This window comes from Electrophorus electricus, chromosome 1 (assembly GCF_013358815.1).
Source record: "Electrophorus electricus isolate fEleEle1 chromosome 1, fEleEle1.pri, whole genome shotgun sequence".
In the NCBI taxonomy this organism is placed as follows: Eukaryota; Metazoa; Chordata; class Actinopteri; order Gymnotiformes; family Gymnotidae; genus Electrophorus; species Electrophorus electricus.
The window spans coordinates 2,502,483-2,514,371 of NC_049535.1; the positions used below are offsets into that span (position 1 = coordinate 2,502,483).

Consider the following 11,889-nt stretch of genomic DNA (forward strand, 5'->3'; position numbering starts at 1 on the left):
GGGGGAGCAAACATTTCCATGCCATCCTTGCCAACACTGTCTGGTCTGCCTTGCAAACAGTTTCTGGAATAACTGATGGGGTCTCTCCAGAAGCCATGTCTAAGGAAAAAGCGTGTCATAGGTCCTGTAATGCATACAGCTGTGTGTTATTAGTATGACTACAGTTTACTACAGCAGGGTAGTGTTTCCTGTTTAGAACTGACTCTGAAGTGGGACGAGAGAGTAGTCTTGAGATCATCTTCAACTTTCAGTTTGGCATATCAAAAAGTGTGGCATACAGGACTCTTAGTTCATCCCCTGCAATTTGTTTGAGGTATTCCACCATCTGCCCACATAGTATCCTCCCTAATCTTTAACCTGCTGCCTTTATGCTTCAGGTGGGTCAGAATGTGGTTTTCTCTCCATTGTCTGTACATGGAAGACTCATGAGAAGCATGAGCGAAGCTGAGAACAAATCACATCTATTCATCACTGAGTAATATGATCTATGAAAAGGTTCACAACTCAAGGCTGTACTGGGAAAAATGAGACTCTACACTCAGCCAATGTACTTATTAGATTTTTAGTGTAATATAATGGCTGTAAGCCACAATGCCTAGTCGCATCTTGAAAGTGAAACAGCCCAATATTACACCAGACACTGCAGGACCCTAGTGTTACAACTCAACTGCTTTTCCACAATCATATGAGGGTAGACAGAAGGCAACAGCCATACATAGCTTATTATTACTACACATTACTGCACAGAAGGGGGGAGTAATTATATTGTATTATATTATGTTGCAATTACAATATACTTTCCAATCATTCTTCCTCTCCTTGTATTTTCCTCCTTTTTTTTAATTTATTTTTATATTTTTATACAAGAAATACAAAAATGCCACTTGAATCCTATACAATGAACATCACAATGGCAAGTGGACCTGTCACACATTTGCACTGGGCACCACTGACATTGCCATGAAGATGGCTAATAATTACCAGTCATCCTGGCTATTGAAATCTACTCTGCAAGAGAACATAACCAGACAATCTATCAGCACTCACGGCTATTGGAAAGGCTGCTTCAGCAGAAAGGAAAAGTTCTGGAAAAGCCAGTTTTAATCATAATGAGTAGTGATTCTAGCAAAGAAAAGGTGTCAAATTACAGCAATAACACCAAATGTTTAAATTTTTTTTCCTTTATAGCCACTGAGCAAAAGTGTTCTTGAAGGCTTATTAATCTTTACATTTTCCAGACATTTTCATAAAACGGCCTCCTTTTTACAACGTGCTGACAAAACTTTTTTTTAAAGCTACATCCATCTAACACCTATTAAACTACACTCATCCAACATCAAGAGTCAAACTTAATTGGTCAAAAGCACACACTGAAAAATATGCAAGGAGCAGGAGAGTCTATAACACGAACTGAAAATGTTTAAAGCCATACTTAAACTCTGGCACTGCTCCATTGCCAAGAGCTCACAGCTGTCAAATAATGGGGCACTGAAAACTGTACTGCAGACCGTTTCATCTTAGTCAAATAGACTGGGATGTAAGTGGTAGATCAGATTCCTCTGTTTCCAATTTACTGAGCAACATGTGCCAGGGGGCGAATTTACAGCCAATAAAGTCATAACATTCCACCTCAGCTAAGGAAAAATATCCGTGATCTTAATGCAAAAGTAAGCAATATTGAACTTTCATATACTCAACATTTTCTAAAATTTATACATCAAACAAAATGTGGTAACACAGGATAACATACATGGATGCCATTCTTTTAGTCGTTGTAAGCCTGCATCACATGGCTATAGGCCAAAAAAAAAAAAAAAAAAAAAGATTTATTGCATTATTATTTTTAAATTCTTGGCATAACCCTTGAGTCTATATCAAATATGACTGATTATTTGCAGTTCTTTTTAAACACTATTCTCAGGACAGTGTGACATTTCCTGTTCATTCAAAAACATATTGATGTTTTTACTGAGGGACGGTGGCCTTTCAAAACAAAGTCAAGACCTTGGGAAGTCCACAGCATACTATTTGTGGGTGAATTTAAATTCTGTTCTAGTTCTACTGTTGCGTCTGCAAAAACACAACCACTCAATCATCATAAAGGACAACTACCTACAACAGACAGCAAAGTTTTTACTTCATTCCTTATAGGTACCTAGGAAATGATATATTTACATTTATGCCATTTAGCTGGCGCTTTTTATCCAAAGTGACTTACAATTATGACTGTGTACAATATGAGCAATTGAGTATTAAAGGTCTTATGGCAACTTAGCAAGCACAGGACTTGAACTATCAACCTTCTGATAGTCGAGTACCTTAACCACTGAGCTACAACTGATATATAGTCAGACTTTGCCCCTCATCACCCACAGTCTTACAATTAGAATGTTATGCACACTGGCCCTCATTCCAAGCTGCCACCAGCAGATGTGGATGCCGTGCTAAATGATCAAAGTCCAAACATCAGCAACCAACATCATTCATGTAGACGGTAGCAGATGAGACAGAGCAGGAAAAAGGAAGAAGTGACGGTCCGGTGGGACTGCCACTTTTCCCGAGCATCTGGAAACTGAGACAAACAGGCACTATCTGGGCAAAGCCTCATCTATTTATTATGGTTCTAAGGACTAACATGAGCTAGACACCTGAATCCACAGCCAGCCCCACAGATGCCAGGCACAATTTGTCCCCCCGGCACAAGAAAGTCGTTTGTCCTTTGGTCTGTGAGACACTGCAGCAAGCGACACCAGCATCTCAGCTGCAGGACAGGCACTTCTTTAAGTGAGAATCCTGGACGGAGGCCATGGCCGCTGGCCCACTAAAGCCTGTGAGTGCAGGAACATCCATGTTCGCCCAGAGTAGTGCTTCTACAAGGGCCTAAAGAGAAGTGACTGAGAGAACTGATTCTCCATGCATCAGTGTGAAAACTCTAAGGGATACTGTCACTTTATTCAGTTGCTGTGTATGAAAGGACCTTGAGAAAATCAAGTCTGAAAGCAAAATGTGCAGGAACCATTCCAACAGCCCAAATGACATGCAGAGTTTTCCATGAACTGACAGCAAACTGCTCCACATCAACAGGAATGGGGTCTGGAATAACAGGTGGTCATAAATATTCTATGACATAGCTTGTATAACCTAGACATTAGGGCGGGGGGGTAATTTTAGCAAAAATCCAGTTTGGTGCATGTGTCTAAAATAACATTTAGCCAAATGCTGTTCAGCCACTAGGGTTTCAGCTTTCACAGAAAGTTTTGTTGTTTTGGGAAAGAAGTATACACCACGTGATCGAGATACGAGGAACAGATTACAACTTTCAAAAAACTCGTATACCCCCAGGTACCAGAACAGAGCACTACAGCTCATAAAAAGCCCAGAGTTCGTCTGGCAACACCTGTAATCGCGCCGGTTTTCACCGGGTTAGGACGCATCCGCTTTCCACAACACAGGAAGCGCTCTCGCTTACCAGGCCTGCAATGCTGCAAACGGGAAACTTCGCTGTGGGTTAATCCGTTTGATCCAACGAACAGGGAATACGCAGTGACCACAGACAGGACAAAATGCATTCATTAAAAAAGTCAACAGTGTAGGATTTGCCTGAAAATGAAGAGAATCTCCTAAATAGGAGGGTAATTGAATGTACGTGTACAATATGACACCTGAAGCAGTAAAAAAAACTGTCATGTTTAAACCATGTTCGGCATCAGTACCAACCAGTATTTTGCTGTTAATCACAAGTAGGTTGGGATTTTAAAATAAATCCCTAAATCAAGTGTAAGATGAAAGCGTTTCAGTGGCCTTTTGCTCTCCACAGGAGCTGACAGCATCATCCGTATCGCGCCGTAGGGTTTCCAGTACAACCCAGCGCCTACCTTTCACACGACACACACCCCAGTTACTGACCAGTGTGTGGCTCCTTTCCCCCTCATAATGCTGTGAAGGGGAAAACCAGCGGAGTTTGTGTCCCCAAGCTGATGGAAGAAATCTCAGATAGCGACTGTTAGCTTAGCGCAGCCAAAGCTGACGGCCTGAGCGACCAGAAATATCAGCTCCGCTAGTCCTGGTAATGGGAAATACGAGTGAAAAACTCACCGGTCTTGTCTTGGTCGTATCCAACGACGATAAAATAGTCAGCCAATCTAGCCATGGTTGCCCTTTTTTTCGAATCCTTCCAACACAATTCAACATTTTTCTTTCTTCAGAAGCACAGCCATGTTTGACGCGAGCGATGCTGGTGCGCATGCGCGAAGCCGCGGTGTGGGCGTGAGCCGTGGAGTTTACAAATAGAAAACCCTGGACTCCCGTGTACTGGGATATCGGGATATCCCGCAGCATGCACCCAGGAGAAACACATGTCTGAAGTGCAGAAGCTTCCTCTGTAACGTGTTTATAGAGAGTTACTTTTGACTTTGCCATCTTAGACTGTACTCCTGTAAAATTTGCAATTTCCCTTGAAAGAGATCACTTTATAGGCTACTTCTGATCACCGGTTTTAGGATTGCTCCCAGCTACCCTATGGTATGCTGGCAAATTAACATTATTGACGAATAAGTAGTAAACTTCCACCAAACCGGGAAACAGTCTTGACTTTGGAAATAAATACTCGAACTCATCAGACATAAATAGGTCATGAGTGAGGACGCCGATATCAATTTAACACATTTATTACCGTTGGAAATTAACAAATCTCATCAGAAAGTATTTTGAAATAACTGATCAGTATCAAGAAAGCAATGAGAACTTTCACAGTCACACTCCCAATTTCAACCACCATTTTAAGTCTGTTGAGACCCTGCATTTCATGTCTACAAATCAGGGCCCCCTCACCTGAACAGGATCCTTCTCAAAATCTATTCAACTTATTTTTCATATTTGTACCATACTGAGTCAATAAAAATAGCCATACATGGACTGATTCACAAATAACCCTCATTGGGGTTGTTAGCCTGTTGTGAAATGTCTCAATTAGTTCCATACAAGGATAAACCAGTGACATACTGAGCGATGGCTCTTCATCTGGTGCTAATTAGCATGGCCAAACAGTCATCACATGCTCACTCTAACTTGACCCACGAGTGCCACATTCTTTTGTACAGACCCATGTTTGCCTGTCATAGAATAGATAAAACAATTGCAGGAAATTCCAATGCTTCTTAACAAGTGATGCACACAGGGGTCATAATCGGTTGATCAGCTCTGAAGGTCAGAAATGATATACTTGCATTTGATAGGATCAATGACTCACTTGGTTTGTACAGCGTAAATGAGTTTATGTCACAGGTCCATTACACCTAATCATATCTAATTCTCAGTTATAGGTGTCAGTTTTTGAAGATGCATACAGTACAAAGAGCACTTTACAGGTGGTTACAGTATGCTGACCAACATCAGTGTTCCTGCAAAACATGAGGAAAAAATCATTATGCAAAGTACAGACATAACCTCACTAGTCACAGACTAGTGTCTGCGCCACCAAGGTTTTGATAGACAAGAGAGATGGCCACAACTCATCCTAAAGGCATTAAAAAAACACTCCCCTGAGACTTGTAATCAACATCTGTTTGATGACCTGCTCTGACATTGTCTTAACCCATATGGCTCACATTATACTTTTCTTTCAGTATGTGGTAAAATGTCTTTTTTGGTAATAAGGTAATTTCCTCTTTGACATGTTGAGAGTAGGAGTGCTATGTATTTGGTGCACTTTAATAGGGCCCTAGATGGCCATTTTATCTGAGATAATTTGCACACGATAATCCGTAAAAGCAAGATAAGAAAACGGACTCCTTCTCCTAATGTCCATTAGGATTGAGAAGATTCCAGAATACAAGGCATACTACCATTAAATGCAATAAACCTGTACAGGTCGTGTAAGATCAAGGTTAAAAGTTAGTAACCCTCAAAGGTTATCTAGGATAGCCTATGCTAGGAAATGTAGTGAAGTTGAAGCATTTAGAGAAGCTAAAAAAACCATCTGTAAGAATATGAGAAAATGATTCATTTGTCTTCCTATTTTTGTAGCAGGTATAATTATCTCAAACGATACACTGTGGTTACAATCCTAAAATAGTTTGAAGATGTTGGTAATTACTTCAAAATTAAATCCAGATTTCTTGTTCTGTCCTTATTTTAGAGGGCGCTCATGTTCATTCACTTGTATTACCCACCCAAATATTTGAGGCATGAGCAATGTTACCAGTCTCTCAGAGGATTCATTTATTTGTTTAGTTTTTGTTTGACTTTTGAATCAAGGACATGTACAAACTGGTGTTTAACACCTTCCTGCCATATGATCTTTACAATAGAACAACTGGAATATTCTTTGCTTTGGGAAAAAAGGAGGAGCAAAGAAAAAAAGGTGCTTCATGATCTCACTGATGTTTGGTGTCGCTGCAGAGAGGAAATACAGGCCTGGGTTGCGGGGGGGCGGGGGGGGGGGGGGGGGCGGGGGGGGGGGGTGCCGGGGATGAGAGCATGTTAGACAGCCCCTCCTTCCCATCTCCAGTATAAATGCTCTCACGTCTGGCGTGGCGAGTCAGACTATTAGCCGAGTGTTACAGCTGCCTCACAGCACAAACAGCAAGCGAAGGAACCTTGGATTATTCCCTCCACCGCACGGACTCCTACGAGACTCGTCGACCTAAGCGACCTGCGCAGCCTCACAGGTACGGACCCTCTCGCTGCAAGCTAAGGGCTGGGGTGCTTCACCCTGCAGCTGGAGGATTTGTTCCTGCCTTCTATTTAGGTCAAGGCTGCAATGCCTTTTGACTAGAATAGGTTGTCTGGCTTGTTACATAAGAAGTTCAGCTCATACCATTATGCGCATTGTTAGAAAGCGACTCCTGGTGTGCCAGCCTAAAAGATTTTATGAGACAGAATGTTTTCAGCAGTTTAGCATTGCCTTTTGACTTTAAAGTTTCAATTCCGGAGAAGGTGTAATGGGAAGACTATACATGGAGATTAGACTTCACCCATTTCTGTTGCACTTGGTTACTCTGTTTAGCCTTTATCCTTGTTCCCGCTGGCCAGGTGACTGAAAAATGGTTGTCAGTTTACTTACTTTGCACAGAGTATGACCCTGCCTCCCCTATTAAATAAATACATGATGGGAGTAAATTGATTGGCTTTTGGACTCTTGTGTACACATCTTGCTCTATGCAGGTGGACTAAAGAGGAGCATTTCTGGCTGTTTTTAAGCTGAAAGATTGAAATGTTTCTACCTTTCTTTTCTCCATAGATGTCAAAAATGAATCCGATTGTTATGTCTCTTCTTTGCTGCTGTCTGCTGGCTACTGTGGTGCACAGTGTGGATAGTGCAAAACTCGACCTCAGCCAGCTTCTAAAAAGAAGGTGAGTTGTGCACACAGAGATTTAGAAAATACCTTATCATACAAGCGATGGGCTGGTTTTGTTTTATTTTGTTTTGTTTTGTGTCATTTCTAATGGATTCCATTGCCCCCTTTCTGATTAGTGTATGGCTACAGAGGACAAAAAGGGATTTGAGTAGCCTGTCTGCACTGAGGGAAGCAGAGCCTGGGCAGTTTGTTAGACCTGAGGATGTCAAAGACACCCTGCTTCCACATTCCCGGTAAGAAGACTCATGAGTCCCACACTTCATAAAAATCACTTCACAAAACTGCTGACTTATCTTATCGCATCTGACGCTCAGCGAAATTGACTAAGCTTGACAAAAAAGGAAGGAAAATGCAGTGAGGGGTGCAGAGCAGGAATAAACGCCCTCTTTCCCTCTCTCGCCCTCTTCAGCACTGGCATCAGCGTACGGACGAAGCGCTCCAAGAATTCTGTCAACCTGTCGCGGAAGTCTGGCTGCTCGCTGGGCACCTGCACGGTGCACGACCTCGCCTACCGCCTGCACCAGCTCAACAACAAGCTGAAGATCAGCAGTGCCCCCATCGAGAAGCTGGGCTCCGGGGGTTACGGGCGGCGCCGCAGGTCCCTCCCGGAGAGGCGCATGTCCCTGAAGTGCGAAGGGGGCCGGGTGCGGGCGTCGTGGAGCAGCGCGGCCTCCCACTCGCGGCTGTCCAAGCTGGAGGAGCTGCTCAGACGGACGTGAGAGCGCAGAGCGCCCCCTGGGGGAGAGGAGGGGTCGCGGCAGCAGAGACTCGCCGTCCAAATCCGAAATTCTACTCATGCCTCAGACTCCTGCCAAGAGTTCTCCGGCACATTATTTTCCGAGGCGAGCGGCCGAGCGAGCAGTAGCGTCGCGCTGGAGGCGTCGCCAAAGCTAGAGCACAAAAACAACAGCTGTTCCACAAGCACTGTGAAATAGAGAGAGACAGGGACTGAGAGAGAGGGAGAGAGAGAGAGACGAGAAGCGGGGAGAGGCAGAGATGCTGTAGTGGGGCACTGGAGCACTGCAGGTGGCCTTGAGAGTGTACGGTCCCTGCACTTACCTGCGGGTCAGTGGCCATAGACACTGGTCCGAAGAACGAACCTCCTCTCGCAAGACAGAACCATTAGTGTCCTCTCACTACTCCTCAGATGGACTATTCATTGGGATTATGGGATCCAAATAATCTGTGTGCCCAGTGACTTCCATGTGCTCTCTCAGAATAACCTCTGGACTTAAAGCCATCTAATTCAACAGGGAAAGACGCAGCGTGATGATTCCGGAGAGATGGACTTTAAGAATAAAGCGATAAAGCTGTTTTCTGTCTCAAACCATGAATATGGACACTGTATGCAAGATGAATGCATTAGATTATATGAAATGCCTTTGCCAGTCCTTATGGATTGTACTGTACTTGAACATTATTATTGTGTGTATAGAGATATGTGCAATCTATATATAATTTTTTTATTGACAGTATATATGTATATATGTCAAAATCTCTAGATATTGTTATTTAATTGTTTTATATTACTTTCTACTACTTAAAGAGAGCTATTTTTGTACAGGAAAAAAAGAATAAGGGCATTGTATGTATGTTGTTTATTATTCATTTGTGTCATATGTTTTAAACTGTGGTAATAGAATAAGTGTTTCTGAGTGCATAATAATATATTTGTAAATGTGGTTAATTTTGTGTGTACGAGTAATGCTGTCATCTAATAAACTTTGCATCAATCAAAATCGGTGTAGTCAAGATGTCATCTGTTCCATTCCAGTGGAAGATAGGGTAATAAAATATTACTGGCTCTCCGCAGCCTGTTTTGCGAGTGTGGCGGGAGAGAGCACCTGATATATGTTTTGGCTGCTTAATTTTACAGCACGACCCGAACGTGGCTTTGAGCTGAGGCTACAGTCCTACCCGGCCTGGTACTGCACTTGATGGAAGGCAGACAGTCAGCCAGCAAGGATGCGGCTCTCTGGGGGAGGCCCAGGGTCAAACTGCATTGCATTCCTCTGAGATGTAGAGCAAAGGGCTTTGTACTACAGGGCTGCACCATGGGACATTGGTCTTAAACACATCATTATCATTCCTGCTCTAATGAGAAGGAACTTCAGCTATGCACTTTTATTGTCGCACACATGCTGTTTTAAGGGGGAAAGCCCAAAAGAGATGAATAATTTTTACAGCAATAAACACAACCATGCAAAATAAATGCAGATGCTGCTCGCTGCTGGAACAGACCTGATTTCACTGAATTTCAGAAAAATGAGACTCAGTTTTCTGTCTGTTTACTCTGAGCTGGATTCTTCCCATGGTGGGGTGGCTTTCTACATGCAGTTTAAGTTTTAATATTTCCTCAGTGCATTTGGATTTCATTATTCTAGTAGGATTGATAGCGGTTTGCTTCCATAGTGCTTGCAACCACTAAAGGACAGTAATTTCTATCAGCCTGCCCTATCCACAAATAGTCTTCTACATCTCACACATTTTTACTATTAAGTTTTGCATAAGCTTTGGTATTAAAGGCCAAAGCCTAAACATACCTATAATGTCTGAAGCAGTTATTATGAAATCTTTGGCCAGTTTTGGCCTTTATTTAAATGACTTTGTCATAGTTTGAGTAGTAGATTTCTGGGATGTTATCTTTAGGAGCAGATGGGAAGAGTAGGTAGGCTCGTTGAAGCTCTTTTCTGACTCCTACAAACTAGCCACCAGGTATCCATGGTAATAATATCCACGCAGGGTTGGCAATTTTAAAATCTTTATGGTTAGAGTACCATCTAGTGGACCATTGCTATATTTAAACCTCAGGCGCAGTACAGTCAATGGTAAAACCCCCTGTCGTGCTAGCTCCATCTCATTTTTTTATACTCAATGAATTTCATATATATATATATATATATATATATATATAGTAGTTACAAGGTAAAGTGGGTGGTGGGTGTACTTTCCATTTTCAGATGAACAATTTCAATTAAACCTACTAGCAGGCAAGAAGCAACAGTGATTTTTAGCAGTTCTCCTAATTGTATTAGGAGTTGAATTGTATTAAGTCTAGACTAGAAATGCCAAAACTGTTCTAAAAAAAACCTCCCCCAAAAACATCAAGCTATACTCCTGCATATTTAATGTAAAATTATGTCAACTTAGGATGAAAAGGGAGGTTCTGTTTTTCTTTCATGCAACTAATTTTAAGCCATGATAGAATAAGTCCAAAACTACTCATTGATCTGTGAGAAGAAAGACCAATCATCCAGTGAGCTTGAAGAACCAAAGACCCTGCTGTATTTCACGCTCAGCAAGGAGAAAAGAGCCAGTGACAAGCCCATGTATCATACTGAAGCCCATGTGTCATACTGAAGCCCATGTGTCATACTGAAGCCCATGTGTCATACTGAAGCCCATGTGTCATACTGAAGCCCCTGTGTCATACTGCAAGGCTCATACTGCAAGGCTCATACTGCAAGTTTTCTCACATGGACACGAAGAGCAGAGCTTCAGGTGAAAGTGTTTTCATTCTTGCTGTTTATAATGCAGTTAAACATACATTTTGAGAAGTGGGTTATAGGGAGCTTGGAGCTTGGATAGTTGAACTATTTTTTAGGTCTTCTACTTTAAATCATTTGTGATGATTGTCCTAGGTACTTTACCACTGCAGCAGATATTTCTGTGGCCTCATAACCGTTCTCAGAAAACTCATTATGTTTTTCTTTTCTTTTTTTCTTCAGAAAATAACCACAAAGCTATTCCAAGATCTTTTTCCCAAAGAGAATGTCATCCAAGATGCATGAACCCAGCACTCTGACTCAAGAGTCACACCAGTAGTTTACTGTATTATCCTGTTACACAACTGATGATGGATAACTGACCCTAGACAATATCAATACATCTCTAGAAATTATAAAATCAGCAGTTAATCACCTGTATATGTTGGTAAAAAAAAATGCTGTGACAAGATCACACACACTCAAGTTACTTGAGAATAGCTGATCCAGGAACAGCTGCCCTGCTCCATATGTGCACTACATCAGTGCGTGCGTGCGAGCTGCACTGTAACGAGAGGTGAGTGCTCCTGTCCCTCATTGTGCTCTGCTATCTGTATGCTGTCACACCGAGGAGTAATGGGCAGATAAGCTCTGAGTCTTCTGTTGCCAGTTCCAAAAATGACCAAGTGACCTAAGCACTGCAAACCACAGATGTCATCACCTCCTGACTATAGCAAAGGGCTTTTGCTAGCTAGATAGAAGTAGCTCTACTGACATTAGTATACTGACATATATCAGGCTTGTAGTTTCTTGTGCCCTATCAGTGTTTTCTGTGCATGTTTCACGTTGTATGGGGCTATTTCATTTTCAATGTGTTTCCTGTTATTGAGGTAATTGCATGACAGATAAGCTGAAGTTTGTCTAGTTTATTCTTCCTAGCAGGAAAGATGAACAAGTGAAATATATCTAGGCCTATAGAGTCATGGCAGAATTAAAAAATATCTTAAGAGTAGATGTGCATATACAGGATCTGATTCCTCTACTGT

The 11,889-nt window shown here is 42.1% G+C and overlaps 2 protein-coding genes across 5 annotated transcripts in view; one reads left to right on the top strand and one right to left on the bottom strand.

The window, feature by feature from the left end:
• The window catches only part of sbf2 (SET binding factor 2), a 73,735-nt gene extending 69,504 nt beyond the window's left edge, over positions 1-4,231 (bottom strand). For all 4 annotated transcript variants that reach the window (XM_027012619.2, XM_027012601.2, XM_027012611.2 and 1 more), the window contains exon 1: positions 4,096-4,231. In XM_027012619.2, the coding sequence (XP_026868420.2) occupies positions 4,096-4,150 (55 nt within the window). In that variant the 5' untranslated portion in view covers positions 4,151-4,231. The remainder of the gene's footprint in view (positions 1-4,095) is intronic.
• A 2,310-nt stretch (positions 4,232-6,541) lies between these two features.
• Positions 6,542-9,097, top strand: adma (adrenomedullin a). Its single transcript, XM_027010587.2, has 4 exons — positions 6,542-6,668; positions 7,241-7,353; positions 7,475-7,591; positions 7,768-9,097. The coding sequence occupies exons 2-4, from the start codon at positions 7,241-7,243 to the stop codon at positions 8,075-8,077; spliced, it is 540 nt and encodes a 179-aa protein (XP_026866388.1). The 5' UTR covers positions 6,542-6,668; the 3' UTR covers positions 8,078-9,097.
• The last annotated feature ends 2,792 nt before the right edge of the window (positions 9,098-11,889 follow it).

Bases quoted from the DNA above. Each gene is read 5' to 3' on its own strand.
- adma (XM_027010587.2), top strand. From the start codon at position 7,241: ATGTCAAAAATGAATCCGATTGTTATGTCTCTTCTTTGCTGCTGTCTG. The intron at 7,354-7,474 runs GTGAGTTGTGCA...CTTTCTGATTAG, and splicing joins AGCCAGCTTCTAAAAAGAAG to TGTATGGCTACAGAGGACAA. The intron at 7,592-7,767 runs GTAAGAAGACTC...CGCCCTCTTCAG, and splicing joins ACCCTGCTTCCACATTCCCG to CACTGGCATCAGCGTACGGA.